Genomic DNA, 27,644 nt, shown 5'->3' on the forward strand with positions numbered 1-27,644 from the left:
AATGAAGGCTGCTTATGATATATTTTATCTTTGAGTTTTATGATTGCCGATTGCTCCTTGGGGATGTCGTATAAGAGGATGTAGGGCTGCGCGGTGGTCGAGTGGTTAGTGTGCAGGCCTGACAGTTAGAAGACCTAAGTTCAATTCCACCCTTGGCCATCTCTGCGTGGAGTTTGCATGTTTCATGTTTTCTCCGAGGATTCCGGTTTCCTCACATTCCTAAAACATGCTAGGTTAATTGGCGATAGGTATGAATGTGAGTGTGAATGGTTGTTTGTCTATATGTGCCCTGTGATTGGATGGCAGTGTGTATCCCACCTCTCGACCGAAGACAGCTGGGATAGGCTCCAGCATCCCCACAACCCCCGTGAGAATAAGCGGTAGAAAATGAATGAATGAATGAATGTTTCCCATTGACTGAAAATGCTGCCCTGTTCAGAACCTTAAAATCATGATGGCTAACATTGGAAAATGACAAATTTTATGGTGTTATTTGCGAAATTAACGTCTGCAAACACAACCAAACAGATGTCGCACCTTTTTCCTCCTGAATATTGGTAAATTATTACTAAAGACCCACTGGTTTTCATTTTGACATGACACATTCTATAAAATGTGGAGTAAGAAGTGCCTATGTTCATAAATGATCAATGAGCAGAATGTTATCATTTTTAATCCTTTCTGCCTCCTTTTACAACTGAATAATGAGTGAGGTCAGTCTTAGTGATACACACTTGAAGGCATTTTAAGGTGTAACTTTTTAACATTGTGCTTCAATAAAGATTTTTTCAGTAATAATTTATTGCTCTTTTAATTCTTGTGTAGTGAAGTGTGTAATGTTAAAAGTGTAAAATGTGTCAAAACACCACCAACCACTAGGTGTCACTGTTGCCTAGTAGACTGAAGGAAATGACCTTACACGACTTCATGGCGTGGAAAGTCCTTCACCTTACAAAGCCTTTTCTATTTGCAAGTCCTGACTCCACAATTTGCTATCATTGTCTATTATAATCTATTATAATTGGCTATAAATGTCTTTAAACAGAATCTAGATACAAATGTTCATGAGAAACTATTTTCCGCTTCTATTAGTCTTATTCTTAACTATGGAATGACAAAATGATTATTATTGTACAATAATGGTAAATAATTGTATGGACATGGTAATCTTTACCATATTTAATTGCCTGAGGCACCCAAAGAGCTCATTAAAACTGATTATTGATTTTTTCCCTCAATTAAAATGTACATACTACTATTTTAGTCTTAATTTACATACTCAAAACTACATCAAAATGCATAGTTTTTCATAAGTGTTTAGACTGCTGCCCCTCTCTTCTTACGCAATGGACTAGTCCAGGGGTCGGCAACCTTTACTATAAAAAGAGACATTTTACCCCCTCGCTCACGAAAGAAAAATATCCTCGAGCCGCAAAACTTAATTAAAAAAAAATATCTTATAAACTTAATTATAAAGAGTATGAATCGTTCTTAATTTGAGCAGTTTTAACAAGTGCAGTGTGTATGTGTAATGGATGCCAACTCAGTGGGTAATGGCAGTATCATCTTGGTTCAACGTCAATACCTGATGCCTGAAGAAATGTGCAGCGACGGGCTCACAGCCATTGCATATTGCGAGTCTCCCAAGATTTTGATTGACTGCCAGATTTGGAGGGAATTTTGGGGTGTCAAAGAAGTTCAGAGGAGAAAAGGCAGAGTTGATGAAATACTCTTGCTAATATTGAAGATAAATGTAGATAAAGATGTGTTTGAATTAAATGTAAAGTTACTTAGTATGTTTACTTAATTTCCCATGCCACTGCTTTTTTTATTTATATGTTTATTATTATTATTATTCTTTACAAATGTCAAATAGTTCCAAGAAATCGGACCTGTGAGAACCTGGCATCCTCATTGGTCGGTCAAATGAAACTCCTGATTGGTCTTGTCTGGGCAAAAGCTATCTGGGATCGCATTGCAATTTGTAAGCCAGGTTTCATGCAGGGTCTCACAGATAGTAGGATTTTTTAAAAACTACAAAAATGACAAAGATGCATATTTTCCCCATTTGGTTGTTGAAAAAAATACTTGAGCATTGCGAAGGGAGCCACGACAAAGACGCTGAAGAGCCGCATGCGGCTCTGCAGCCGAGGGTTGCTGACCCCTGGACTAGTCCATGTTACCGCTCTTATTGTTTATTTATTTATTTTTTTAAAATGGCGCTTAATGTTTTTACTGATTACATAAAGAGTTGAGATGATTGACTTTTTCGGTATCCCAGAAGGATTTTCAGCACTTTATCTAGTCCAGGAAGTCGTAAAATGTTCTCATATTCACACCAGTTAGAAGATGATGAAGATTATAATTTCAAATTGTTTTTGGCTGTGTATATAAATGCGGCTAAGTAACCAGAAACTTACATTGACAGATTTCCTGTAGTAATGCATTCCTCAAATCTGCTGTTGAGATTCCTCATGGACGACCACAACATCTCAGCTGGGATACTATTCATTTCATCCTGAATTCTCTGTTTTAACTCATGCAGAGTTCTTGGTCGAGTCCCAAGTTGTAAAAACGTCGGAACTCCCTCCGTGCAGCTGTCAAACTATCACAGTTTTTATGGCAAACGCACGCTGTTTTGCCCGTGCCACTGATCCATGGCGGTGTTCACTTGCTCAAGGTCACTGTCTTGTAGTGCCATGTCTGCCAATATGCACTTCACCTGTACATACTCACTAAAAATGTAAAAAAAAAAAAAAAAGCATGTGCAGGGCTCCAATGACTAGGTTTGCGTTGGGCTCCCAAATGATGAAATACCCCCCTGAGAACAGCACAAATAAAACAAAAACATACATGTTGAGCATTTAGGATTGTTGCCCTCAGGACGACCTGTAAAACAATCTTTAAAAAATATTACAGCACAAAATGTTAAAAGTGCAAAGGAGGGAGGCTCTATCCCTATAGGGCGGCGGGGGGACCTCTGTCGAGGCTGCTCAGTACAATATCACTAATAACATTAGCGGAACAGAACAAACACAAGGAAATGAGTTACATTTCAGCCTTCCTTGTACGAGGGAGTGGAGTGTCTCTGTCTGCATGTTCATTAGAGGCTCATGCAGTATCCATACATTCATATGTTTATTGTAATTATGGATGACTTGCACTGCTACAGTTAGCATTGCAATTAAAAGTCCTTTTATTAAGCACGATTAGGTGCAGGAACTTATGGTAGCAACAAGTAAGGAAACTGTTAAGGTCACAGCACAGGTGATGAGAACAGGGGGCTTATGAACCCAACTAATTGCAACTAATTGCATACAGCTGATCCCAATTCCACTAAGGTAAAGCGCCACATTTTACCCCCAGCAGGAGGTGCAGCAATTCCTGTCCTGTGAAAAATGACACGCACGGAGTACACCCAAGACTTGTCATCAATTTACACAAACATCCACAACTATGGGCCATGAACCTATTGTGTATATTCAGACTGTGGGAGATGTGAGAGATGCTACAAGAAAGATTTAAACCGAGCTTTCTCGGTTTGTTCTCTCCCGTGTGTGTGCGGGTTTTCTCCGGGTACTCCGGTTTCCTCCCACATTCCAAAAACATGCTAGGTTAATTGGTGACTCCAAATTGTCCATAGGTATGAATGTGAGTGTGAATGGTTGTTTGTCTATATGTGCCCTGTGATTGGTTGGCAACCAGTCCAGGGTGTCCTGCCTCTCGCCCAAAGACAGCTGGGATAGGCTCCAGCATGTGAGGATAAGAGGTATAGAAAATGGATGGATGGATGGTAATATTCCCAATATTTTGACTTCAAGCCCATAATATTATTTTCCCCCCAAAAGTAACTGTCCAACAATGGAAATGTTTTGTTTTGTTTGTTTCTCATAATATATATATATATATATATATATATATATATATATATATATATATATATATATATATATATATAATATTATATTTTTATTTAATATTTGAATTCAATGCTGGCGGCACGGCGTTCGAGTGGTTAGCACGCAGACCTCACAGCTAGGAGACCAGGGTTCAATTCCACCCTCGGCCATCTCTGTGTGGAGTTTGCATGTTCTCCCCGTGCATGCGTGGGTTTTCTCCGGGTACTCCAGTTTCCTCCCACATTCCAAAAACATGCTAGGTTAATTGGTGACTCCAAATTGTCCATAGGTATGAATGTGAGTGTGAATGGTTGTTTGTCTATATGTGCCCTGTGATTGGCTGGTGACCAGTCCAGGGTGTACCCCGCCTCTTGCCTGAAGACAGCTGGGATAGGCTCCAGCATCCCCGCGACCCTCGTGAGGAAAAGTGGTAGAAAATGAATTGAATGCTCCTTAAAAAAGCATTTTTTAGACAGTATTCCAAGTTTATTCTTGTAAAATTATGACTTTTTTCTCATAGAATGCAAAAAAAGTACTTAATTTTTAATGTTGTTTTTCCATTTCTGCTGTAGTTTTATTTTAAATTTCCAACTACATACTTGCAATAAGTTGCTGCAAGTGACAGCAACATTCCAAAGAGGGTGAAGACTATTAAATTGAAGAATTAAGTCATCAAGTTGGAAGATGCTGCCAATCTCGCCAGGATATACTGGAAGCCCAACTACTTTGTGAAGATGTCACAGTCCGAGTGTGTGAGTCATAAAAACCTCCACATGAGAGTGTTCAACGTTTTTAATGTCAAATTCAAACTTTTACAGGATTTGTCTTCATAACCAAACCGTGTGCTGACAGGTCCTCTTCTCCCTTGTCATAGCAAATGCAATTAGTTCAGTAAATCGTTAAGAGGAAGGGGGGAGCAAAAAACAGAGTGAGTCCCTTAAGAAAAGAAAAGGAATCCTTCCTCCGATGTATTTTTTTTTTCCTTTCATCATAAGTGCAGATTTGAAGAGCGTAAGCATGCCATTGTCCTTTACGGTGTCCAGTCGTGTGTCGCCTGTACATGGCTATCTAGTATAAGACTAACAGCACAAGAAGGGGGGGGGGGGTTACTGGTGCAATCCTTCAGTCCACTGTACAATCTGGCAAAATGTCCTCATTAAGTCTGCCTCCCCTTCTTGTTTTTGCAGTAGTGAAACATGTTTAAACGTGCAGTATATTATAAAAAAAAGAGATACACACCCACACTGATTCATTTACAGTGAGTTCCCTTGAAAGGTGCAATAATGAAACTGCCTTAAAACAGCAGATATAACGAGCCTCTTGACAAAGTTTCCTTTCGGGGGAATCCATTCCAGCAGTTCGTTTTAGAAGCTGATCCCCAATAAAGTTCATCAGTAAACATGGAGATAAAGACAGATCCAGGTAGAGAGTACATGACACATTTGTTAAGGTGCGTATATACAGGACATGGGTACACATAAAGTCATCCTCCACGGGAATCGGAACTGCTGCTGCAGAAAACCTTCAACGACCCCCCCCCCCCTCCCCCCATGATCTGCACCAGAACAATGAGGAAACACACTTCCTGACAATTTGCGGTTACATTCACATATTGAGACGTTGATAATAAGATCCGTGTAAGATGAAGGGAGGAGAGAGGAGCCATAAAAGGAACTCATTAAGACCAGAGGGACGTGCTAACCCTATTATCCCTATCCGCACTCTCATGATGGGAATTAAGATGTGCTGGCCTCGATCTGCAGCTGCCGCTCCTCAAAAGTGGGAAGGGCGAAGGAGTTCATGCACAGAAGCAGGGGAGTGCTTCAGAATGTGCTGCATTTTTGGAAAAGTTTTGTGCAACCTCCACTTAAAGATGTCACCTCTCTTCCTGCCATCTTTATCTCCATTGCCCCTTAAGCACAAAGTTATAGTACAGATGTAACCAAATAGGCGTGTTTTTTTTTTCCAAAAAGGAGGAAAAAGTAGTTAGCATTATCTTTCATGCAGCGTCAGCTTTTTTCCTCCCCACTATGAGACCTACCTACATTATGCCGAATATGTTTAATCTGCATATTGTCTAATGTTACATACAATAGATGTTCTTTTAATGGAGATGAATGTTATTTAAATACATTGCATGTTTAAAATAGCAGTTTGTATGCGTTAGTGTGCTTGTCCCTGCATGAAAGCGAATGCCCATTATTGTCTTTATGTTACAGTGTCAATGTACAGATTTGTGTATACTGTACTGCCTAAAGGCATGTGTGTGTGCGTGTGTGTGCGCGCGCGTGTTCATGCACACGCAGGGTCATGGGTCTTGTAGGTAAGTTGGAAACACTGCTTTGTTATCCAATGCACGCATACTTTATATACATACAGGCTGGGTGTGAAGGCATTATGTCAAACACACTGTGATACTATTTATGCTCTTGTGTTCTGAGTGGTTACATTAGAAAAAAAAAATTACATAGTTTCAGTCTTGTTCTTAAAAGAGTACCTGCTTTAAGGATCATAAGATGATCGTGTTGTAACTGTACACTTGTTCTCTGGTACAATACAAGAAGCAGAAGTACAGTTGGTGTCCATTTTTGTCCCTTAAGGTACACTGTACACTAATGTAACCCACATAGGGCTAACTAATTGACTACTGGTACATTTTTTAAGAAAGTGAACCTTGTATTATCTAACTGGCTTAAATTGTACAAAGGAGTATTAGGGTCAAAGTCAAAGGGAAATAAAATAATGGCACTGGGGGAATAGTCATCATTTTATCGTTATTATTAAAGGTATTACTATAGTTGTAATAATGAAATTATACAATGCAATTTTGTAATTTCATTTATGAATAAAATACAAGACTAAAAAATGTAATGTTACAAGAAAATAGTCTTATGATGAGAAAAAACTGTACGGGAATAAAGTACAAAAATATTACCCGCAAACAAGAATAAAGTCAATGTAGTAAAAAATGTTGAACCAAAGAATATAGGTGACAAAAATAGTAGTCCTAATTTTACAAGAATAAGGTATAATGAGAAAAAAAATTACAAAAGACAAAATTTTAAATAAAGACAAAACCAAAATAAAAAAGAAATATGTTGTAACAAAACACTATCATGTTATGAAAAGAGAGTTGCAATAATATAAGAAAAAATGTCAGTTTTCAGAATAAGGTGTAAATTTCAGCATTAAAATGATTTAAAAAATATTAAAGCCTTCCTTTCATGACATTAAAACCTTTTCCTTGCAGCTTTCTGACTCTATTTATGAGTTAGAAATGCTACTTTATTCTTGTAACATTGTGTCTTTATAGTCATAAATGCATATATATTTTTTCGTTTTATTGAGACCCTAATACTTCTTTGTTAAAATGCATCCAGTAAGCTTTGTCTGTTTTTTTTTTCTGCTTATCTATAAAAGTGAATGTTTGTTGGTTGAGTCTTGAAAGTTAGGTTTCATAGTGAAGCCTTTCCGGCACGGTGATTTACACAGTTTTTCTTCACACAGTTGCCTCAGTGGCAGAAGGTCAGGCATGCATCAGATTCAGGTAGAAAAAAAAATAAAGAAAAGATGAAGTCGTCCTCCTCCACATGGACATAATAGAACCATTGCCCGCAGGCAACTTTCACTTGTCATTTTTTTTTTTAAAAGAGAAAGTATTCCTGGCAGGAGCTCTGAAAATAGTTAATGCATCACTCGTTGAAGTTTAAGTGCCTATAAATATTAGAATCCACAAGTTCTGAATGCATGTACAACTTTTGGGAAACCATCATTTTCACGTTCTAAAAAGTCCTTCAAATGTGGCGACGGGTCGATTGCTGCATGGTTGAAGAGGTCACAGGTAGACTTCACGGCGTGACAAAGTGAGGCAGGACGTGGTCTTGTAGTCCCCTCCAGTCCGGGTCAGAGGTATGACCTCAGTTGGGTTTTGGCCTCCTTCCCCACCTCCCTCTTCCTGTTGGCGCCTCCCAAAGCCAGCACTGCTGAAGGTGTCGTATGACGCAGATGTCATCTTCCGGTTGAGAAGGTTGCGATTGTGGTCGCCCATGTTCTTGTTCGCTCTTCCCAGGGTACCCAGAGGGTCACCGTTGACTAGGGGTAACCTCTGACCTTCTCCGGGGACGACCACCCCCGGTTCTGAGCTCCCAACACTACCCGCACTCTCACTGTCGCTCTCGTGGTCATTTCTACGCAGATTGTTGTTGTCGTCGCCGGGGGCAAAGGTGGAAAGCCGTGGGGGGTCGCTGCCGTGGCGTTGGCGCTGGCGAGGCGACGGGCGCACTGGCATCCAACACGTGTCCGAGTGGCCGAACTCATCACACTCGCGGGTACACTTTCCGGTCAGGGCGACATCTGGCAGCTGCCTGGCATCTGGACACACGAGGAAAGCAGCATTTAGAAAAATTTGGGGGTGATTACGTTAAAGGTATGAGCACAGAAAAGTTGCTGAATAGTCAGTGAAGAAGACAAAAAAGGCAAGAAAGCAGAAAAACGCTGAACTGCTGACTAAATCCAGCTGTGCTCAGCTATCATGAGAGATGAAAGGTCGGCTGGAGAAGGAAGCCACTGGTGAGACCAAAGAGAATACTGTTATTGAATACTAGGATGACATGCAAGGAAAGGAGTAAGCCTTTTTAAAATCCCATTAATGCTGGTTCAGGAGGTTAGTGAGGGCCCCCCCCCCACACACCTCATAGCAAAGGTCAGCGTCATTATCTATGTCAAGGAGTCGTGCATGGATCAATATTGACATGATTAATACAATAAGGAATAATAAAGATGATAAATCTTGCTCATTATTGTCATACAACTTTGACAAACATACACAGCATGCATCAGATTCCAATTGAATGCATCACATAATCAGTTCACAGTTCCACATGTCCAAAAGGAGTTGGAAGAAGCAAAGCTTATTAACTCCTACCCCTCCATCTGGTACTTTTACAATCAGTAACTGTTACATTTGTTCACTTCCTGCTTTCCATAATACAGTTTAAGTTTTTTTTTTTTAATAATGCACCTCGTACCGAAGTACAAGGTGATATGACCATACAATGACATATTTTAGCTGTTTGAAGATTAACTATATCAGCAAGTTTAAGTATTTGTGATTTTAGAAATAAGGAGTTAGTATATTCTCTGAAGAAAAATACAATATATATATATATATATCTATATAATATATCTATATATATATAATATATATCTATAATAATATATATATATATATAATATATATAAAAAGCTGATATCAAATAGACATTAAACTACATGAAAATTTTAATGTAAAATTAAAATCACATGAAGAATGGCAAAACATGTTGAAAATTCACAATCCATCCCCCAATTCACAGACCTGGAAGAAGTTGGAATAATAATAATAATAATAAAGAATTGGATTGATATAGCGGCTTTCACGGTGGAACCCATTATTCATTCACGCCACAGTCACACAACGGTGGTGGTAAGCTACATCTGTAGCCTTAGCTGTCCTGGGATAAAATGAATTTTATTTTTTTTTGCACATTGACACCCGACTCAATTGATCCTAGTATGCAACCCAGACTTCAAGTCAGTACTAAATACTAAACCTAGTATGTGAAGACAATGTATGTCGGCAAAGGACAGATACTCGGTCAAGATCTACTATTAACTGCTAACAGCAGAAAAATAAGTTCATAAGAGGAAATGAGAAAAGGAGGACACCCACACACAGGATTAATGGTCTGGGTGTTTTGATTGTAGAGGAAACATACACTATGGAGATCTTGACACAGCCTGCAGCTGCAGGAGGTTGAGTTCAAGGAAAAATGAACCAATGAACACATTTTACGACCAAAAAATACCATAAGGAAGACTAAATCGAGTAACAAAAATTTTGCTGGTTTCAGTTTTGAGTTCTTATCTGTACGGTATAGATAAATAAATAGATATGATCAGTTTCTCAGTACTATTTCAAACTGGGGGTGGGATATTTCTGCCTTGACAACCACTGCCTGCCCTAGCCTAATGCTTCTAAAGTAGAGGCCACATGAGCCTAAACAAGCACGTAATTATGTATTCTAATGTTCTCAGCTAAATCCCTCTTTTCATTTGACCGTGACGAAAAGTTATTAAACTCGCCCCCTCATCCTACCCCGAAAGGAAAAAAAAAAATCCTCCAGAAATCTGCTGTCTGTGTGAAAGCAGTGCTAAACTGCATGCTGAGCACCAAAAGCAACCAAGGTTACATTGACCTTCATGCTCTAACCACAGTTCTTCCAGTTCTGGCATGTCCATATGCTATACAAGGGAAAGAGAGATTCTATAGCTGAGTTGAACATCTTATTTGTTGCTCCCCCAAAATTGTTATCATATAAAAATGCCAGCATAAAGTACAGTTCTCACATGACTATTCATGTGAGGTCAAGCTTGAAGTAAAAGTTTTTTCACCGAATAGCATGTGTGCGGCCTTGAGGAACAGAAAATATAAACTTCGGCAGTCCTAAATAAATGCCATTCTTTTGCAAAAACTTCTCCCTTTGAAACTTCCTCTTCAATACTCACCTGTATCAAAAATCACATTTTCATCTGTAAATATTACGCTGCTTTTATCCAACGTTCTTTTACTGGTGTTATTGTCAGTGATATAGAGTCGGAAAAAGTGCTAAATAAATTAAATACATGACTTCTGTAAAGGCTGTAATTATAGCAAGGTGTATAATTACCTAAAACACAAAAAGGATGGGGTCTCGGAAGCAGGCAATAATTTGTGGGAGGATGTTATTTTGGAAATGTTAAAACTCAACTTAATTTTTTAAACTATTATAATAATTGTGAGTGCATGATAAATTTTACAGGAAAACATAGGTCTCTTTGACCATATGTTCATTCAGTATATTGGACGACACAGCCGCAACAAAATCAATGTTGTAACAGCGCTAATGAGCAAACTGCGCAGCCAGCATTAATACCGCTGATGAGTTCATTGTCGACAGCAGCGAAACACACATGAAAAGATTTTGAGAAGCGCATGCAGTGGTAGATATAGCTGCTGGATGCTGACCACTCATTATACACCAAATGAAGCTATTGCGGCTGCATGGTCTCTGAGTGGTTAGCGTGCAGGGCACACAGCTAGGGGACCCAGGTTTGATTTCCCGCTCGGGACGTCTCTGTGTGGAGTTTGAATGTTCTCCCCGTGCATGCGAGGGTTTACTCCGGTTTCCTCCCACATTCCAAAAACATGCTAGGCTAATTGGTGACTCCAAATTGTCCATAGGTATGAATGTGAGTGTGAATGGTTGTTTGTCTATATGTGCCTTGTGATTGGCTGGTGAGCAGTCCAGGGTGTACCTCGCCTCTTGCCCGAAGACAGCTGGGATAGGCTCCAGCACGCCCGCGACCATTGTGAATGAATGCACATTTATTGCCATTTGGTGGAGTTAAGAAAAAACTACACCAGGAAGTTGCTTTCAGCCACAGCTTATTTTTGTAGACTACATGTCACAATAAGCACTGTTGCTTGTGTGACAGTTTTTGTTTTCATTTTGTCAGCCTTAGTTTCTACTCTCATACTCTTATTTTGTATTATTTCCTGTGTTCCGTCACTTACGTTCTCTCCCTCACGCACCTGTTAGTAATTTCTTGATTGTATAAAGCTAAGCTTTTACCTGCACCTTCTCGTCCTCTCTGCATCCTGGGGGCGCATCGCAACACCGACATGCCGAACCGTGACACTACATACGTATATGACGACTACAGAAGAATCAGTGTCTAACTGAATAATGGTATTAAATGGAGTAGTTATGGTAATGTTATTATAAAGATAATTATTATAAGATAATGTATGCATGTATGCACGCATTTCATCTTTACTCAGCACACATCCCACTTTTATTTGGGTGGACATTTGGGCTGGTCCACAACAAAAACCCTGCTAGACTCTGTGTGTGAGTGTGTGTGTGTGTGTCCACTGACCATTCTCCACATGTTCCTCCTCCCCCACACTACCCTCTGGTGTGGTGCGCTCGTAACCTTCCTCCGGCAGCGGCAGGACTCCCAAGCGTGGCCCTGATGAACTCTTGCTGCTGGGGGTCTCCGAGTCCTCCAGGCCGCTGTCATAGCAACCAGCATCCTGGGCCTGACTCACCACTGAGAAGGTCACACGGCGAAGGGTCCCCTGTAGGGCACGCACGCACACAAACACAAACAATATGGGATTAATCATTAGGGAAAGTCCTAATCGGAGATTGCCAATCTGGGGATTAGGTATAGGCAAGACATATTGAGATTATCTGGTCGTGTTTATGTTCAAGAGTGATACAATACAGGATAATGTTATCAACCAATCATCGTGGCCTAGTAAACTTTTTGGGTAATCTGGATTAGATTAAAACTACTGGGCCATGACTGTTTACAAACGTATGGCCTGCCCTCTGCTTATTCTTCATTTGGAATGTGGCTTCATTGCAGCAGTGGAGGAACATATAGTCCCTTTAACATGGATGATGCCCTATGTGCTACAGCTACATCGAGTGGCAATAGAAGAGTTCTTCCATAAATTCTGCCCTCCTAACAATAACCAGAATGGCGTTTCAGTTTTGTGCAGAAAATTGTAAAGTGCCTTACAGTATGTCTCAATATAAACAACAAACTTAACTCACTAAAACAAAATGTCCTGATCTGATTTTTTATTGATTTTTTGAATATGGTTATGAAAATAAGCGTTGTATAAATAATAACAAAGTAATGCTGTAATGACGTTTTCATCACACAGCATGACCAACATGCTGGCTGTCACTAACCTCTGTGAGTCAGGTCACTAATCTAATAAAAGATCCAATAAAAGATAACATTGGAAAAAAAGGGTATGACTGATAATAATTTGACATGGTTATGGGTCAATTTGTGGTGTCATTTAGAATAAGACATTTTTAGTAATTTATTGATGGTGCTTCGAGTGAACAACCGGCTGCACTTCCTGTGAAAGCTGCCTGCACCATGACATGTCTGCATGATGGTGTTGCGTTTTCTTCTTCTTAGAGGCGGCGGGAGTAGCGTGGCAACCATCTTTGAGGTGCATTACTACTGCATTTAGCATGTTGGATGTGGATATAGATAGATAGATAGATAGACTTCCTTTATTGTCATTGCACAAAAACACAGTAGTGAAATTGCCAACGAAATGTCGTTGCCTGGCTCCCATATAACAGACACAAAAGAAGATAAGTAATAATAAATAATAACAATAATAATAATGTGGAGAATAAATAGACACCAAATATGAACAACATAATGTAAAGTGCAGCGTGAACAGTAAATTGCCCAAATAATTTAAATAATTTAAATAAATAATTATTTAAATTATTTGGGCAAGATTAAATTTCCTCAGCATCATTCTGTGATCACGGAGAATGCTGTTTATTATGAATTAAAAGGACTGTACCATGTTTGTTCAGAGACGGGGAGTAAACCATTCCATTGTAACTCAATTACTGAAAAGGGAAAATACATTCCTTGCTCGATCTATACAACACACATGCTGTTGTCATCATTTTTGACCTCTGAATTCTCACCTGAAATTGAACTGCGTATGACAAAATTTTATCAAAGAAGAGATTGAAGGAACAACAAAATAGGTCATTGCAGAAAAGGGGAGACTGTGCGGAGATATTGCAAAGGCACAAAGAAAGGAGACAGGAGTAGAGTAGACCGAGGAGAGTAAAAATTTTACAATTGTGCAGCAATGATGAATCTTCTTGGTCATCGAGTGACAAGTATTGGTTTACATCAACCATATGGTATCAACTTAACTCATACAGAACCCCAGCTAACCATTCTATTTATAGTACCGGGTAGTGCTCGCTTTAACAACGACAAGGCCCCTGTAGTAAAGTCATGAAGTGCAGTGGAAATGGAACATTCGTAACCCAGGAATTTAATCATCATTCATCCGACAACAGGCTGCTCCAGAAGGCCATCTCCCCACCAGCAGTGACAAAGCTCCAGTCAAGGCAGTGATTCAGTAAGTCCACATCATTCACTCAATGCGAAGATCACACCTGCTGTGATTTCCAACACACAAATCACCTCCGTGTAGTCAACGTAGTTGTGGAAACATACATCAGAGAGACTTAAATGACTCCTTGTGGCCTCGAGGGATCACTCGGCACCCAGAAGCTCATTTCTATAACACACAGCTCATAGCTCTTCTCATACCCATTTACCTGCGTTCAACATCACAACCCTTTCAATTTCCATCGGCTTTGAAACTTGCAGTGTGCGCGCGGGATGAAGAAAAGGGAACACAGTAAAAAAAAAAAAAAATACAGATTAGAGCGGAAAAAACTGAACGAACCAATTGTCGCCTCGGGATGATCTGGAGGGAAAAGTGATGGACGGCTGGGATAAAAAGACTCTTTCTCACCTTCCAGTCACAAAAGGAAAAGGGAACATTTGAAGATTTCACCTAATGAACATGAAAGACTGCAAGGCAGTAAAATTAAGTAAGCAGAAGGGTGCACATGTTTGCTTGTCATCTGGCTTTGAGATGAAAAGAGTCTAATGAAAGAAGTAGTGCCTTCATCATGAGATGCAGTCTATACACAAAAGTTTTGGGAAACCCCGCCTAATGAATTAATTAATCCATTTCGGGCTGCAGCCAGCAGGTCCTGAGATGTATATCCCATAATGTCTTCATAGTATACTTTTAATGAAACAAGTTTCAATGCAACATTTCAGTCTCTTGCTGTTGTTCAACATCACTGAGAATTTCCATCAAACTATTTTCAGATAAATGAGACATGAAGACCTTAATGCCAGTTTGACATATACACGAGACAGTATTTGGAAAACTTCCCATTTTAAACTTGAAAATGTGTAACTATGGCAACTGAGCACTGGTTAATTTCCTCACTCACATTACCTTGTCCACTCATGGTTTAGGGCAAATAGATAAAAAAAAAAAAAACATAGTTTGTGTAAACAGTCATTATTGTGCTTGTTCCGAGGTAGAATGAAATATTAATATAAACACATAGAAGGAATAGTTCAGAGAATTTTACAAAATAAAAAAGAGGCGCACCAACAGGGAATAATAATCAGCTTCTGAAGTTCTGAAGGTTTCAGGAAGTCTTGTACGACTTTTACGTAGCTCTGTGAGCATGTAAAGCAGGGGTGTCCAAACTTTTTCCTTCAAGATCCACATAGGGAAAAATGAAAGGACGCAATGGCCAATTTTATATTTCTAATTTATATTATTTTAATACAAAATTTATATTTATAATAATTTATATAGGTGCGTATTAGTGTAAACTTCGGACTGTACTCTTTTTTTTCATTTTTGCTATTGCTGTTTTTTGATGTTGCATTTTTATTTCACACACGTTGTGGCACGTTACGGCACAATGGAAAACATCCTTTTCTTTCCGATGCCACCGTTGGACCACTCTGGTCAAGCTACTGGGAATATCTCAAGCCAAACAGGAAACCAGATACCACAAGGTTTAAATTTGAAAGTAGAAAACCACAGCATTGTGGATGAAATATACCACACTGCGGCTCTGCAGGCAAATCTTGCTATTGTTTACTAGAACTTTCTGTAAACAAGGCTAGTTATGACATGAAAGTCTGCTGTCGCGAATGCGGTTTCCGCAACTGGAGTGGAAGCTCCAGTCAGTGTGAGTGGCACTTTGTGGCAATCCAGACTGGATCAGGACCAGAGCTGCACAGTTGTCAGTGTGAGCATCAGAGTTGAGTTTCATCTTTGCATGGGTTATGGCTGCACTCTGTGTGTTATTAAGGATTATTATTTTATGTCTACAGGGCTCTAATTATGTTAAAAAATGTCTTTGGAATGTCATAAACAGGTTTTCTGTGCTCTAACTATGAAAATGTTTGCAAAAAATCACATATCGCGGTCGGGTCTGGAACCGTTTCTGTATGATAAACGTGGGGTGATTTTAATTATTTTCTGCATATGCAGTGAGCAATTTTTTATTGGTGATAATGAATAAATTAAATGCGTTTGACAGATAACAGATACGAATTATAGAGGAAATGTTACAGGCATAACAAGTAGTTCTACTGCAGTGTTTGGAAATACAACTTGAAAAATGTGTTAAGATTTATTTTATTTATAAAAGATCCCCAGACATGGGAGGGATGCTTAGCCCTTTGCCTACTTGCACCGTGCATGTAAGTGTGTGTGTGTGTGTGCAAATATATGTGTCTGTTCCACTACTGAATTCATCAGTTCAGCCATAATTCCATCTAATTCAATTTCCCTCTGGTTCCCTTGCTGGTCCAAGATGCCCTCTTTCATTCTTTCACCCGGCTAATTTTATTTTCCGTTCACTCTATCCTCGCTCCCAATGAAGACCCTCCCCCCAGCCTCCCTCTGAATGCAGTCAACTCTGCTGCTCACAACAGTAACTCTCCCTATTCTCCTGGTCCGCTCTTCTCAACCTGCCTTCCTCTTCCTCTTTACTAGTCAGCTTTATGATGTGACGATCAATAATGTGCCCTTGACCTCGTTATGAGTCCCTCTCCTCTTCCCCATGGAAGGCTTTATTGACCCATAACTCCTTCACTCGTGCTTCCTCCCTCTCTCATCCTTGAAGAAAAGATCTGCTGAAGTCTTCAGTTAAAAAAAAAAACCCTGATTAAATTAAATTAGTGTCTAAACTGCACGTGTTGTAATCTTTCCACTTTAAGTTCCCAGAAACATACAGTACAGTTCAACAGCCACACACATACTCTATGTATTTATACAGCACTTGAATGACACTAACTACTAAATTGGCCTGAAAATGAGACGGTGTGTTTTCCCTTGAAAAAAGTCTGAAAAAACAAGTTGTTCATGTAGCTTTTAGAGATTTTGACGCACTGATTACTTTTGGAGTTTTTTAACAATTCACTTTTGTTGAAAATGCTTTCAAATACTTCTCAATTTATGACTTTCTAAATATGAGTTGTAACATTATTAAAGCACTGTAGACAAATAGTTACTTTTATACTTCTATTAACCTAGCAATTAACCTAGCATGCATGTTTTTGGAATATGGGAGTACACAGAGAAAAAACACATCCATGCACCCAAACCCAGGTCTCTTAGTTCCTAGCGCTAACCACTCATCCACCATGCGGCCTGCTTTTATTGACTTATTCAGGCCAATACAGCAATGTACTGTGCAATTGAATTAGACATAAGTACAAAATGCATAGTGTAAAGTGAATTCTCCTCTAATCCTGTTTGTTATGTGTAAAGCTTATCCTGTTGATTCATGACGCAGACCAGCATGCAGCAGGACACAAATTCCCACCCTACTGCGCACACAACTCACGCAAACAACCACCATGCTGCAGGTGTTGTATATTCACAAATACACACGTGTTGACAATACAGACGCATGTAACAAGAAGAGAGGGAGACTGTTAATTAACTTGAGCTCGTTAAATCTTTTTTGAACCGACTGGCGAGGAGGTTTACACACTAATTACCTTGATGACTGAAGCAACTTGTGCATGCACACACACACATGGAAATCCTTCACATTAAAGACACAAATGTTCTCACGAGCTGATAGAACACATTTTGCGGGCGTTAAAATCCTCACGTGCAGCCTTAACATGCACACACACAAAGGTGTGAAGTCTCTCCCATGAGCATATGCGCACACAAAGGTGAAAACATCACGTTCTTACTGTGATCGAAAAGTTATATTCATATTTTTTTTCTCGCCTTAGATTATTCCGAGTTCATCGTGCCTCTGTTTGACTGACAAAGCACCCAAATTGTGTGCGGATTGTTGCTGTTTGTATTACAGCCTTTACGTTCTATACACTGACTGGACCACCCACTCATATATACAAACAGCACAGTGAAAGCACCTCCTGTGTCACCACTGAACTCTAATGGTCCGTGTCAGATGAGCGGAAAGGTTTTTTTTTTTTTTATGTCTCTGTCAAACTCAATTAATATTCCATCAGGCATGAATTCATAGACAGCACTGCACCTTACACACCATTCATCTGTGTGTGTATGTGTGTGTAGTATTATGCATAATGCTGGCACTAATAAAGCTGCAAAGAAACCGCAATGGCTCTCCAAGGCCTACCAATTCTAATTTGAATTAGTACAGAGTTTTCTACACAGTTGTATGCAGTAAACGACAGTTTTTGACTGTCATGTACTACCTCATTTTCCACCAATTACTATTCCAAATGTTGCAATGCCGGACACACAGTCTGACATACTATTTCAAGTTTATTTTGACATTACTACATCAGCACCCCATGGACAAATATGATCTATTTATGAAAACATAAATAGAGTGTAATTTAAGAGATATCTAGCAACTTCTTGATTTTTCCAAAATCACTTTGTATTTCCAATAACGTTTACTCTTATGAGCTATTTATGTTGTCATAAATTTGTCCAAACAACTGTACGTCTAGTTGTACCAGGCATTAAAATTAAGTTACTGAGTTACGGTTACTAAATTCAACAACTTTTTGCTGAAAGTAACATTTAACTTTTAGGAATGGGTACCAAACTTGGTACTTTTATAGCCACCGACTGTACTGGACACAATAAAAACTACCTGTTTAATAAATGACAGAATGTTTTGGAATAATTTGAAGCCTGGTGTATAGAAACATATCAAACAGCTATATGTTAACACCAAAACTCAATTTTTTTATTTTTGTATCGACAATATAACAAGTATGTGAGAAAGAACACTCACAAACAACAGCTTTAGTAATACTTTGTTAGGAGAGTAAACCTATATAAATCATTATATCATTATAAACCTATACAAAATATACAAAAAATAAAAATAAAATAAAATATATATATATATATATATATATATATATATATATATATATATATATATATATATATATATATATATAATATATATATATTATATACATAATATATATCTAAATATACAACATTTTAGATGTACTCATCGGTCATGGCCAAAAACACTGGCATTCCAAGATGCCAATGTTCTCTGCCATACCTGTATCGAATACACCCAAATCAGCCTAAAGTGTACAGTCATGGCCAAAATCATTGGCATCTTTGGCACACCAATGTTTCCTTACTTGTATTTAAAAATAGTATACTTAAAAGACAACAAATACTTTTAATGTCTAAGAATACATAATAATGAGCATTCTCCTTGCACAAATCTTGCCTGCTTTCACAAGGGATACCTCTTTTATCCATGCATGACTGCAATTGTTACCGACTTATTTTCCTGCTGGGGCTGTTGTGTTTTTGTGAGGAAGCAACCAGAGGCCGGTCGTCAATCAAACTGACACCTGACATCCTCTTTGCAAACGCTCTTGACAGGTAGCTGATATTTCTCAAACAGAGATTGAGGGGTGAAACTTTGCATCCTATTATCCTGCTCGCTGTCCTTAAGTGGGCGAGTTCATCCCGTGGACATGCTTTGTGTCTTCACTTGTTCAATGTGATTATTTTCATGCCAAAAAGTGGATCATTGCCATCCACATGGGATATTGTAAGACTCAATTAAAGGCCAGATTTACCAAATACTTTGAGGGGCTTAGCGGTCCCCAAAGAGAGAGAGGGGGGGGGGGGGGGGGGGGCGTTGATTGTCTGACTGGTTTGAGGCTGACTTAAAAAATAAAAAATCTGAATCATTAATCTACGAGACACAATTGTATGAGTTGATGAAATTATGGTAATGCTCGAAAAGGCAAACTAATCAGATTAAATGTTGAGATACCGTATGCAGCTAATAACCTAGTTACAGTAATCACATGATAATGTAGTCAATATGCTCAAACAGCATTTGTACTTGATGAGTCCACAACAAAAAAAAACGTAGTAAGCGTAGTAGCACTGCACTCGTGAGTACTGTGCGAAGAACATGCCAATATGCCACATTAAAAAAGTGAATTATATATCTTCATGTGTAGATTTCCGGCACCATATGATACATAATATGGTATGTGGCATGGTGATTAGTGGTTTATTCCAAAAGAAGGAGCATATATATAATAATGACTATATAATATAATATAATATAATATAATATAATATAATATAATATAATATAATATAATATAATATAATATAATATAATATAATATAATATAATATAATATAATATAATATAATATAATATAATATAATATAATATAATATGACTGTAAGTTACAGGCCTCAGCTGCCTTGATGCTGGAATTGAAACAGTTTAGTCATGGTTTTAGTGAACGTCACTGGAAACACACCACTTTGTGTGTATGTGACAGCAACATCGACAACATCATCATCAACATCATGCTACTCGTTCAAGAAACACTAATGAAACGTACAGCTGCCACGTCTGCATCTGATTGACGGTTTATTGGAAGAGTTCCAGGTTTAAAAAAAAGCCCTTTTTTTTCCTCTATGAAGTGGTGGCCGTATATACTGCGATATCACTGAAGGAGGTTTTTCCTTCATGATGTCATGAAAACCTGGAACTTCAAAAGTGACCATCGTCTTTCAAAAGTGGAGCAAACCGGTGAACACATAATGAAACCGTATGTGGATGTATCTTTTAGCATATTGGTGGCGGTATGCAACGTAACTCCACTTCTTAACTCACTCGATAACAAAAACGTATTCATACCAACTACCGGCTCCCAAAGAAATATTTATGTTTATGTTTTTTTGGCATGAGAGGCACAAATAGGTATGATGCAACTTCACAATACAATAGATGTTTTTGGGAGCATTTTACATTTAAGCCGTGTAGCGCAAAGGAGGTTATGCATTGAATGGAAATTTAATGCATGCACATGCACGCTCCTAAATCCCTACATGCACACAGTTCAGTTGCAAATGTAAACATTTTAAATAGTTATGACTGTTGGTTAAAAAAAAATCATTTTCATGTAAAATAACGTTTTTTGTGTGTTTTTATGTTGTGGAATCGTAGGGAAAAATTTGGGAAAAATTTGTGTCAAAGTGAAAATTATGCTTGAAATGTATTTTTTGTGATATTTTGCTGAAACTTTTCCATGTTTTACTGCTGTTTACTTACGAACAGAGAAAGGTAGAAACAAACTTTTTTTTGTCATGAAAGATAAAAGTCTAATCTTTCTTTTGGTATATAACTTATCTTTATAACCCAAGAACATAATTTTCTGTGTGCATTGAAATATCAGTAAAAATAATCAAAAATGGCCAGCACTTGGGGACAGCTTTTGAGTTAACACTCCTTCTTTGCACTAGAGAATAAGAAGACATAGCAGGAGGGATCAGTGTTGCCAATTTAGTGACTTTGTCAGAAGATTCTTGATACTCTTCTTCAAAAAAGCGACTAGCGACAAATTTAGCGAAGAGACTTTTGGAGAATCTGACATGAAAGCACAGATCAGGCTTCTTAAGGAGCAGTGAGTGCTCCTGTGGGCCCCTCCCCATTTAAAAGCACTCACAGGTGGCTCCGTCGAGTTAGAGGCATTAAAAAGAAAAGACAAAAACAGGCGACAGAGGAACGTTCATTTTTACTACTTAACATATTGGGTTTGTGCTCATGTTTTTCACTCACTTTTTTGTCTCGCACAACATCATTCCACTCTCCCACAGCTTCTATTACAACTATATGCATATGTGTCATGGTCAATTATGCAAATTCAACATCATTGCGTCATCCCTTCAATAATATCCACTAAAATGTTGACTTAACAGTGTGGAATCGCATCGTAATAGAAAGACACATATTTGACTCTTTTTGTCCCTTCAATACTAAACTACCTTTACCTGTCAGTCTGATAACTAATGCACATTTACGGTACTCTCGATTTGTATTCTCAGCATTGGCTTAAGGCTGAACCTCAGTTTGTCCACTACCCCTTAAAACAAAGGGCCAAAGCCTGGCTGTGACATAAGTAGATGACATAATGAAACGATTCATAACAAATTTTTACTACCATAAAGAAAAGCATATACATTTTTTCAATGTTATATAGCCTACCACAGAACATCCATCCATTTTCTGTACCGCTTATCCTCACAAGGGTCGCAGGCATGCTGGAGCCTACCCCAGGTGTTTTCAGGTGACTGGTCGCCAACCAATCACAGCGCACATATAGACAAACAACCATTCACACTCACATTCAAATGGACAATTTGGAGTTGCCAATTAACCTAGCATGTATTTGGAATGTGGGAGGAAACCGGAGTACCCGGAAAACCCACGCATGCACGGGGAGAACATGCAAACTCCACACAGAAATGCCTGATCGGGGAATCAAACCCAGGTCTCCTGCACGCTAACCACTCATCCACAGTGCAGCCTTACCACAGAACAGCATTTTTTAAATAATTTATTGGAAAACAACAAACAAACCTAATTAAAAAAAACTGCTTACAAGCAGTACTATAGCAATATTTATAAAAACAGAAGAAACAAACAATACATGGGAAAATGCAGTAGATTGCAGTGACGTTACATATCGGCATCGGTCGACGAGTTAGGTAAGATAAGGTGTAAGGGGTAGAGTTGGGATTCAGCCTTAAAATATATATTTTGAAGTCCACAGTAGGAGGAGCCTCTGAGCAAATAAAATACATTTATTTTATATTACTTTGATTAATGGACTTGAACTGTTTAAATTCCATAAAATGAGGAGAATCAGGGTCTTCTAAAATGTTTAACCACTTTATATACTTCTTTCATTGGTTTGCATTCCTCTGTGAATATTTCAGCAGCTCCACTCCAGCGTATTTGATCTTTTTAGGGGATTTTTTTTTTCTCACATGCGCCTTAAGTGTGAAATTAACTGGTGAGATAAGAAGATGAATATCTCGGATGCTTTGTTTTATCTCATCTACACAAACTAGTCTGTAATTCTTAACACTCTGCTTTGTTATCGCTGCTTCACTTTTCTGTTTTATGGCTGTGCCAAAGGGGCCGCTGAATAAGGCAAACTAACATTTGGCCGACGGAGTGCACTCTCGGGTCTGCTATGTTGATGTTGACTGAGTCTCGGGTTTGTTGAAGAAACATCATACATACGTCGACTGGTGAATCTTTTGAACCCTACTTTTATTTAAGCGATGCATCAAAGGGTATACGGTGACGCGGTAAAATATGCTGACAGGAAGAGGCTGTGCGAAGAGGACAAGTGTGTTAACAATTCATTTGAAGATTATATATTTACAGTGCTTATTTAAATATAGACGCTTGCTGTAGAAGAGTGACAGGGAATGTAGTTGAGTCCCTTGAGGCTTCACTGCAAAGAAGAGACATTTACTCAACGTAAGCATGAGGTCAAGAAGACAGGTAGCGACACGTGTCAGGAGACCAAATGGGAGTGAGGGATGGGTCATCAACAAGAATAAGTGATAAATGGGTGACTGAGAAAGAAGAGAAAGAGAGGCCAAGGGCAGGGGTGTAGCAATTCTGGGCCCCTGAATGTGACACCAATTTCTGCCCACCATCCCCAGTCCTTGAACACACCGCAATTATGTGCTACAAGATGCAAAAATTGAAACTTATACAAAACTTTCTCCGACGCTGCCACAGGCAGACGTGTATTTTTCCCTCTTTTCTGTCATCTCGTCCTTACTCCCAAATGCTGGTGTTGTGTGTGAATGCATAAAGGTTTGATGGCGATATGACGTCTGTGTTGATCGCTCGTGTTCGTGCACTTACAGAGTCCCACCAGGTGGAATGAATCATTTTGTGCTAGGTGGGCGTTGGTAGTCTCAGACCGTTTTAATTGGTTTGCGGCAACCTTGTTATTGAACTTTCGCTGCAAAATGTGTTTTATCTTAACATTAACAAATAATTTGTATAAATGACATATTTAAATAAATTATATTATGAAGTAATTGAGGGAAAATAGAGTGAAGTGCTTGTCTGCTGTTGATTCAGGAACAACTACTTTGTTGTGAGACAATTAATGATGTGTTTTGCAAAAATGGTTATCCTTGATATCAAGCTACCTATGTTGAACTAATACTACTATGAACATAACAATACTGTGCTGTGCTGTGCTGGCATTTGGACAATGCAGAAGCTCATTTGGAGCAAGTTGAAACAGTTTGTAGGATGCTACTAAATGAACGGCAACTGTCTGTGTCTCCCACATGTTGAGGTGATGAGCTGAGGTGCCTTGTTACAGCAACACACACATTCAACTAACATGTAAATAATATAAACCCATAAACATGAGGCACACCTGTTTGCTGCCACTTAAACTTGGAGCTGTGCTACTACACACACACACACACACACACACACACGTACAAGCAGTTTGTTGCAGTGGGACCACCTCTGCAGCGAGAGCAATCCTCCCGTTTTCATGCTCCTCCACTCTTTCGCCTACCGTCTTCCTTTCCGTATTTCTCTGGCTTCCCACCTTCCTTCACGCATACACAAACACTCTCTGCAGACCTCCTCCTCTTCCTCCACTCATCCCTCTCTTTCTGCCTTCCGCCATTGCTCCCTCTAGAAGCAGGTGATGTAGAAGGGTGCTCAGCAGTATCTGACTATCAGGCCTGACTCTGTGAGAGGAATGATAATCACCGTGCTGCACTGCAGAGAGAGGAAGACGAGGGAGAGAGGCTGGGAGGGTGGGAGGAAGATTGGGGCATGAGGTGCAGAGAAAAGGGGGGCAAGTGCGGCACAAGTAGAGAAAGACTGAAAGAAAGAACTTATAGCTACTCTGTGCTATGCAATACTGCTCCCCTCAAACAAAGATCATTACCCAGCTTTCTCCTGCACGCACATGCACCCACATCCACATCCACACACTCTAATAGGGTGAAGCAGCTCATCCTTGCATTTTTGTGTGTGGACCAGCTAGGTGGAATATAAAGGGTAGTGCCATACAAAGCTACACACACACACACACACACACACACTATCTTGTAGTACAGCAGCCCTGTGGTATGAAGGAGAGCCTTGTGTCTGAGTGCCAGAGAACATTAACTGCAGCAGCGAGGTCATCTGATCGCCACTATGCAGTGTCTCTCCCTCTCTCCTGCAGCAGTGCGGGCCCCCCTTGTGGCCACCACTGGTACAATACCATGTGATAAACCCCCATTACAATGCAATGCAGTGCAGCTGTCACTGACCTGATCACGTTCCCGATCTGGGAGCAGTTAAATCTTAACCGCGGCTAGTGGTCACTTAACTCACTATAATAGCCTTAACTAGTTACTGTACAAGTGTGTGTGTGTAGACAGGGATTGCTTCTGGCCTACTGCATTTCCATCCAGCACAGCTTTGTTACCATCAAGCTGTCCACTCTGGCATTGAACGTTCTTGCCCACTCCCAGCCTCCATCTGGGCTCACACATGCAAAAACACTGGGAGGGAAAAAAAAAACACTGAAAAACACTGACTCTGTTCGGAGGCTTTAGAAATGTTTATCCCTTTGTGCTGCCTGGGCCATGTATGGAGGGGTGAAGCGAAAACAAAAATGGCAACAAAAGCACATAGAGTGAGACGTGAGGCCAGGCTTACCGGACAAATGCCCATGACTCAGATTAGCTCCTTTTGTTGCTGTGCTTTTTTCTGTGTGTATTTGTGTGTGCACACTCGTGATGCTCATGGCTTTCCACGGCTCATCCCTGTGACATTCTCTCATAAATATCCATGACAGTGGCCATTGTGGGGGGAAAAGACGCAAACAGGATGGCGTCGTACAAGCGTCTCTCTGTGTGCTCGTGGCGTCCATACATATGTATGGCTTCTCTCTAGTGGTGTAGACTATTAGGCTCTAATTGTGTCCATGTTAGCAGCACTGATAATGTCCATTAAAGCTTGACCAGAGGCCGGTGGACAATGGCATCTCTGTGGGAGTCAGTGAATGGTGGAGTAAAAGTGAGGATGAGGATGTAGTCACTCACACACGCACGCACGCACACACGCTAAAACACACAGACAAGCGCACATGCTCCCTGTTGAGAATAATTAGAAGTGCTGCTGTGAACAATAGACAGTCAATAAAGGACCCGAGACACACGAACACTCTATTCGTCCATTCTCCATCTCAATCCCCAAAGTGGAACACAATCTGTTCCGTGATGTTCGCTGATCTCTGATTTGTTTGTGATTCTTTGGAATAATCCGTTCAAGTCAAAACTGTTAACACCATAAAACCTTTACGAAATGTTTAGCCAACCTTTTAAGTAACACATGAACACGAGGTGCAAAGTTCTTTCTGTACAAAACAAGGTATCCTAACGTTTTCCATAAGGGGGGCACATGCAGGACAGTTTAAAAATGCAGGGGGCGCTGGCACTTGACAAAAAACCTGACAAGGGAGTCAAAATATAAAGCAGAGGTGCACTCAAAACGTTCTTATTTTCATGGCAAACTTGTAAAAAAAACACAATTGTATGATGTTAAGTTCATGAAAAATAGTGGCAAATTAAACGTACAAAACATTCAAGTCAGTAATAACAGTCATGATGATTGGACACCACGTGATTTTTAGATAGCAATTCATAATTCATGTTTTATTCACTTCATTTCAATGAAAACACAATTTCAATCCATAGCCTAGCTCAGTGCTTCTCAAATAGTGGGGCATGATAAACTGTTGTGGGTGGGGTACCTACCAACATGTACAAATTTATGGTACTCAACATGCAGTTGAATACACTCTTGACTCTTGAATACACTTGTATAATCTCCAATTTTTTGCATTTTTCTGGTTTCGGTTTCAAGTTCAGTCGATACAGTACAGCTAAATGAATAGATATTAGCAGATTATCAGTTTTTGAAGTATTTCAAATCAGGGGGGCATGAAAATTTTTTTGTCTCTTAGGGGGGGCATGACAGCAAATAACTGAGAATCACTTGGCGACTCCAAATTGTCCGTGGGTATGGATGTGAGTGTGAATGGTTGTTTGTCTATATGTGCCCTGTGATTGGCTGGCGTCCAGTCTAGGGTGTACCCCACCTCTCGCCCGAAAAAAGCTGGGATAGGCTCCAGCATGACCCATGCCTGTGACCCTTGTGAGGATGATAGACTGGGCAAGCTAAAGAAGGCTTGATGGCGGAGGACACGAAAGGTAATTATTTTTATTATATATTATTATATAATATAATAATATAATATATATTATATTATATAGTTTCTGTGTAGCAGAAATGGTGTGTGTGTTCTGCACAATGACTTACACTGCACATCTTTTTACCGGATGCAATTACAGTTAATATCGAGCCACACAATAAAACAATTATATTCCTGCAAAGCTGTTGTGTCCTTCCCCTCATATGAATCTAACACTATCCAAGATTCATTTTTTATTACTTATTCATTTCATCAATGCCATCGCTTTATCTCAATAATGGAACAATTGCAACAATTTCCATTTCACCTACAACCTTCAACAATTTCAAATTAAAAAAGAAGATCCTAAAGATCTTTACAGGTTCGGCAAACGTGTCATATTCTTCATTATCATGTTTAATATTATTTTTAGAATATTTGTTAGGATAATACAAACCAAGCTGCAGTTTGAAAACCCCTGGCCTCCACATGGTCATCATCGGGGACAAACATGGTACGAAACACGGAACAAACATACTTGGAGAACTTGCTAGATTGGTTAAAATCCACTTTTTTTTAAAAAAAGATCGTAACTTCTCCTTTTAACACCCCGTCTTAACCCTCTTCTTTAAATACCCTTAGGCAAAAATGTAAACGTGTTGCCAAAAGCCAAAGAAAAAGTAGCCCCAACCTGCAGGAATTAGGTTTTGTGATGCTTGT

At 39.3% G+C, this 27,644-nt stretch overlaps 1 protein-coding gene across 1 annotated transcript in view; it reads right to left on the reverse strand.

Moving 5' to 3' along the window:
- Window positions 1-4,676: 4,676 nt before the first annotated feature.
- Window positions 4,677-27,644, reverse strand: part of pcdh7a (protocadherin 7a) — a 55,754-nt gene continuing 32,786 nt past the window's right edge. Inside the window, exons 5-6 of the mRNA XM_058069931.1 lie at window positions 11,859-12,060; window positions 4,677-8,270 (exon numbers count right to left, since the gene is read on the reverse strand). Of these exons, the coding sequence (XP_057925914.1) occupies window positions 7,735-8,270; window positions 11,859-12,060 (738 nt within the window). The 3' untranslated portion in view covers window positions 4,677-7,734. The remainder of the gene's footprint in view (window positions 8,271-11,858; window positions 12,061-27,644) is intronic.

This window comes from Doryrhamphus excisus, chromosome 1 (genome assembly GCF_030265055.1).
Source record: "Doryrhamphus excisus isolate RoL2022-K1 chromosome 1, RoL_Dexc_1.0, whole genome shotgun sequence".
In the NCBI taxonomy this organism is placed as follows: Eukaryota; Metazoa; Chordata; class Actinopteri; order Syngnathiformes; family Syngnathidae; genus Doryrhamphus; species Doryrhamphus excisus.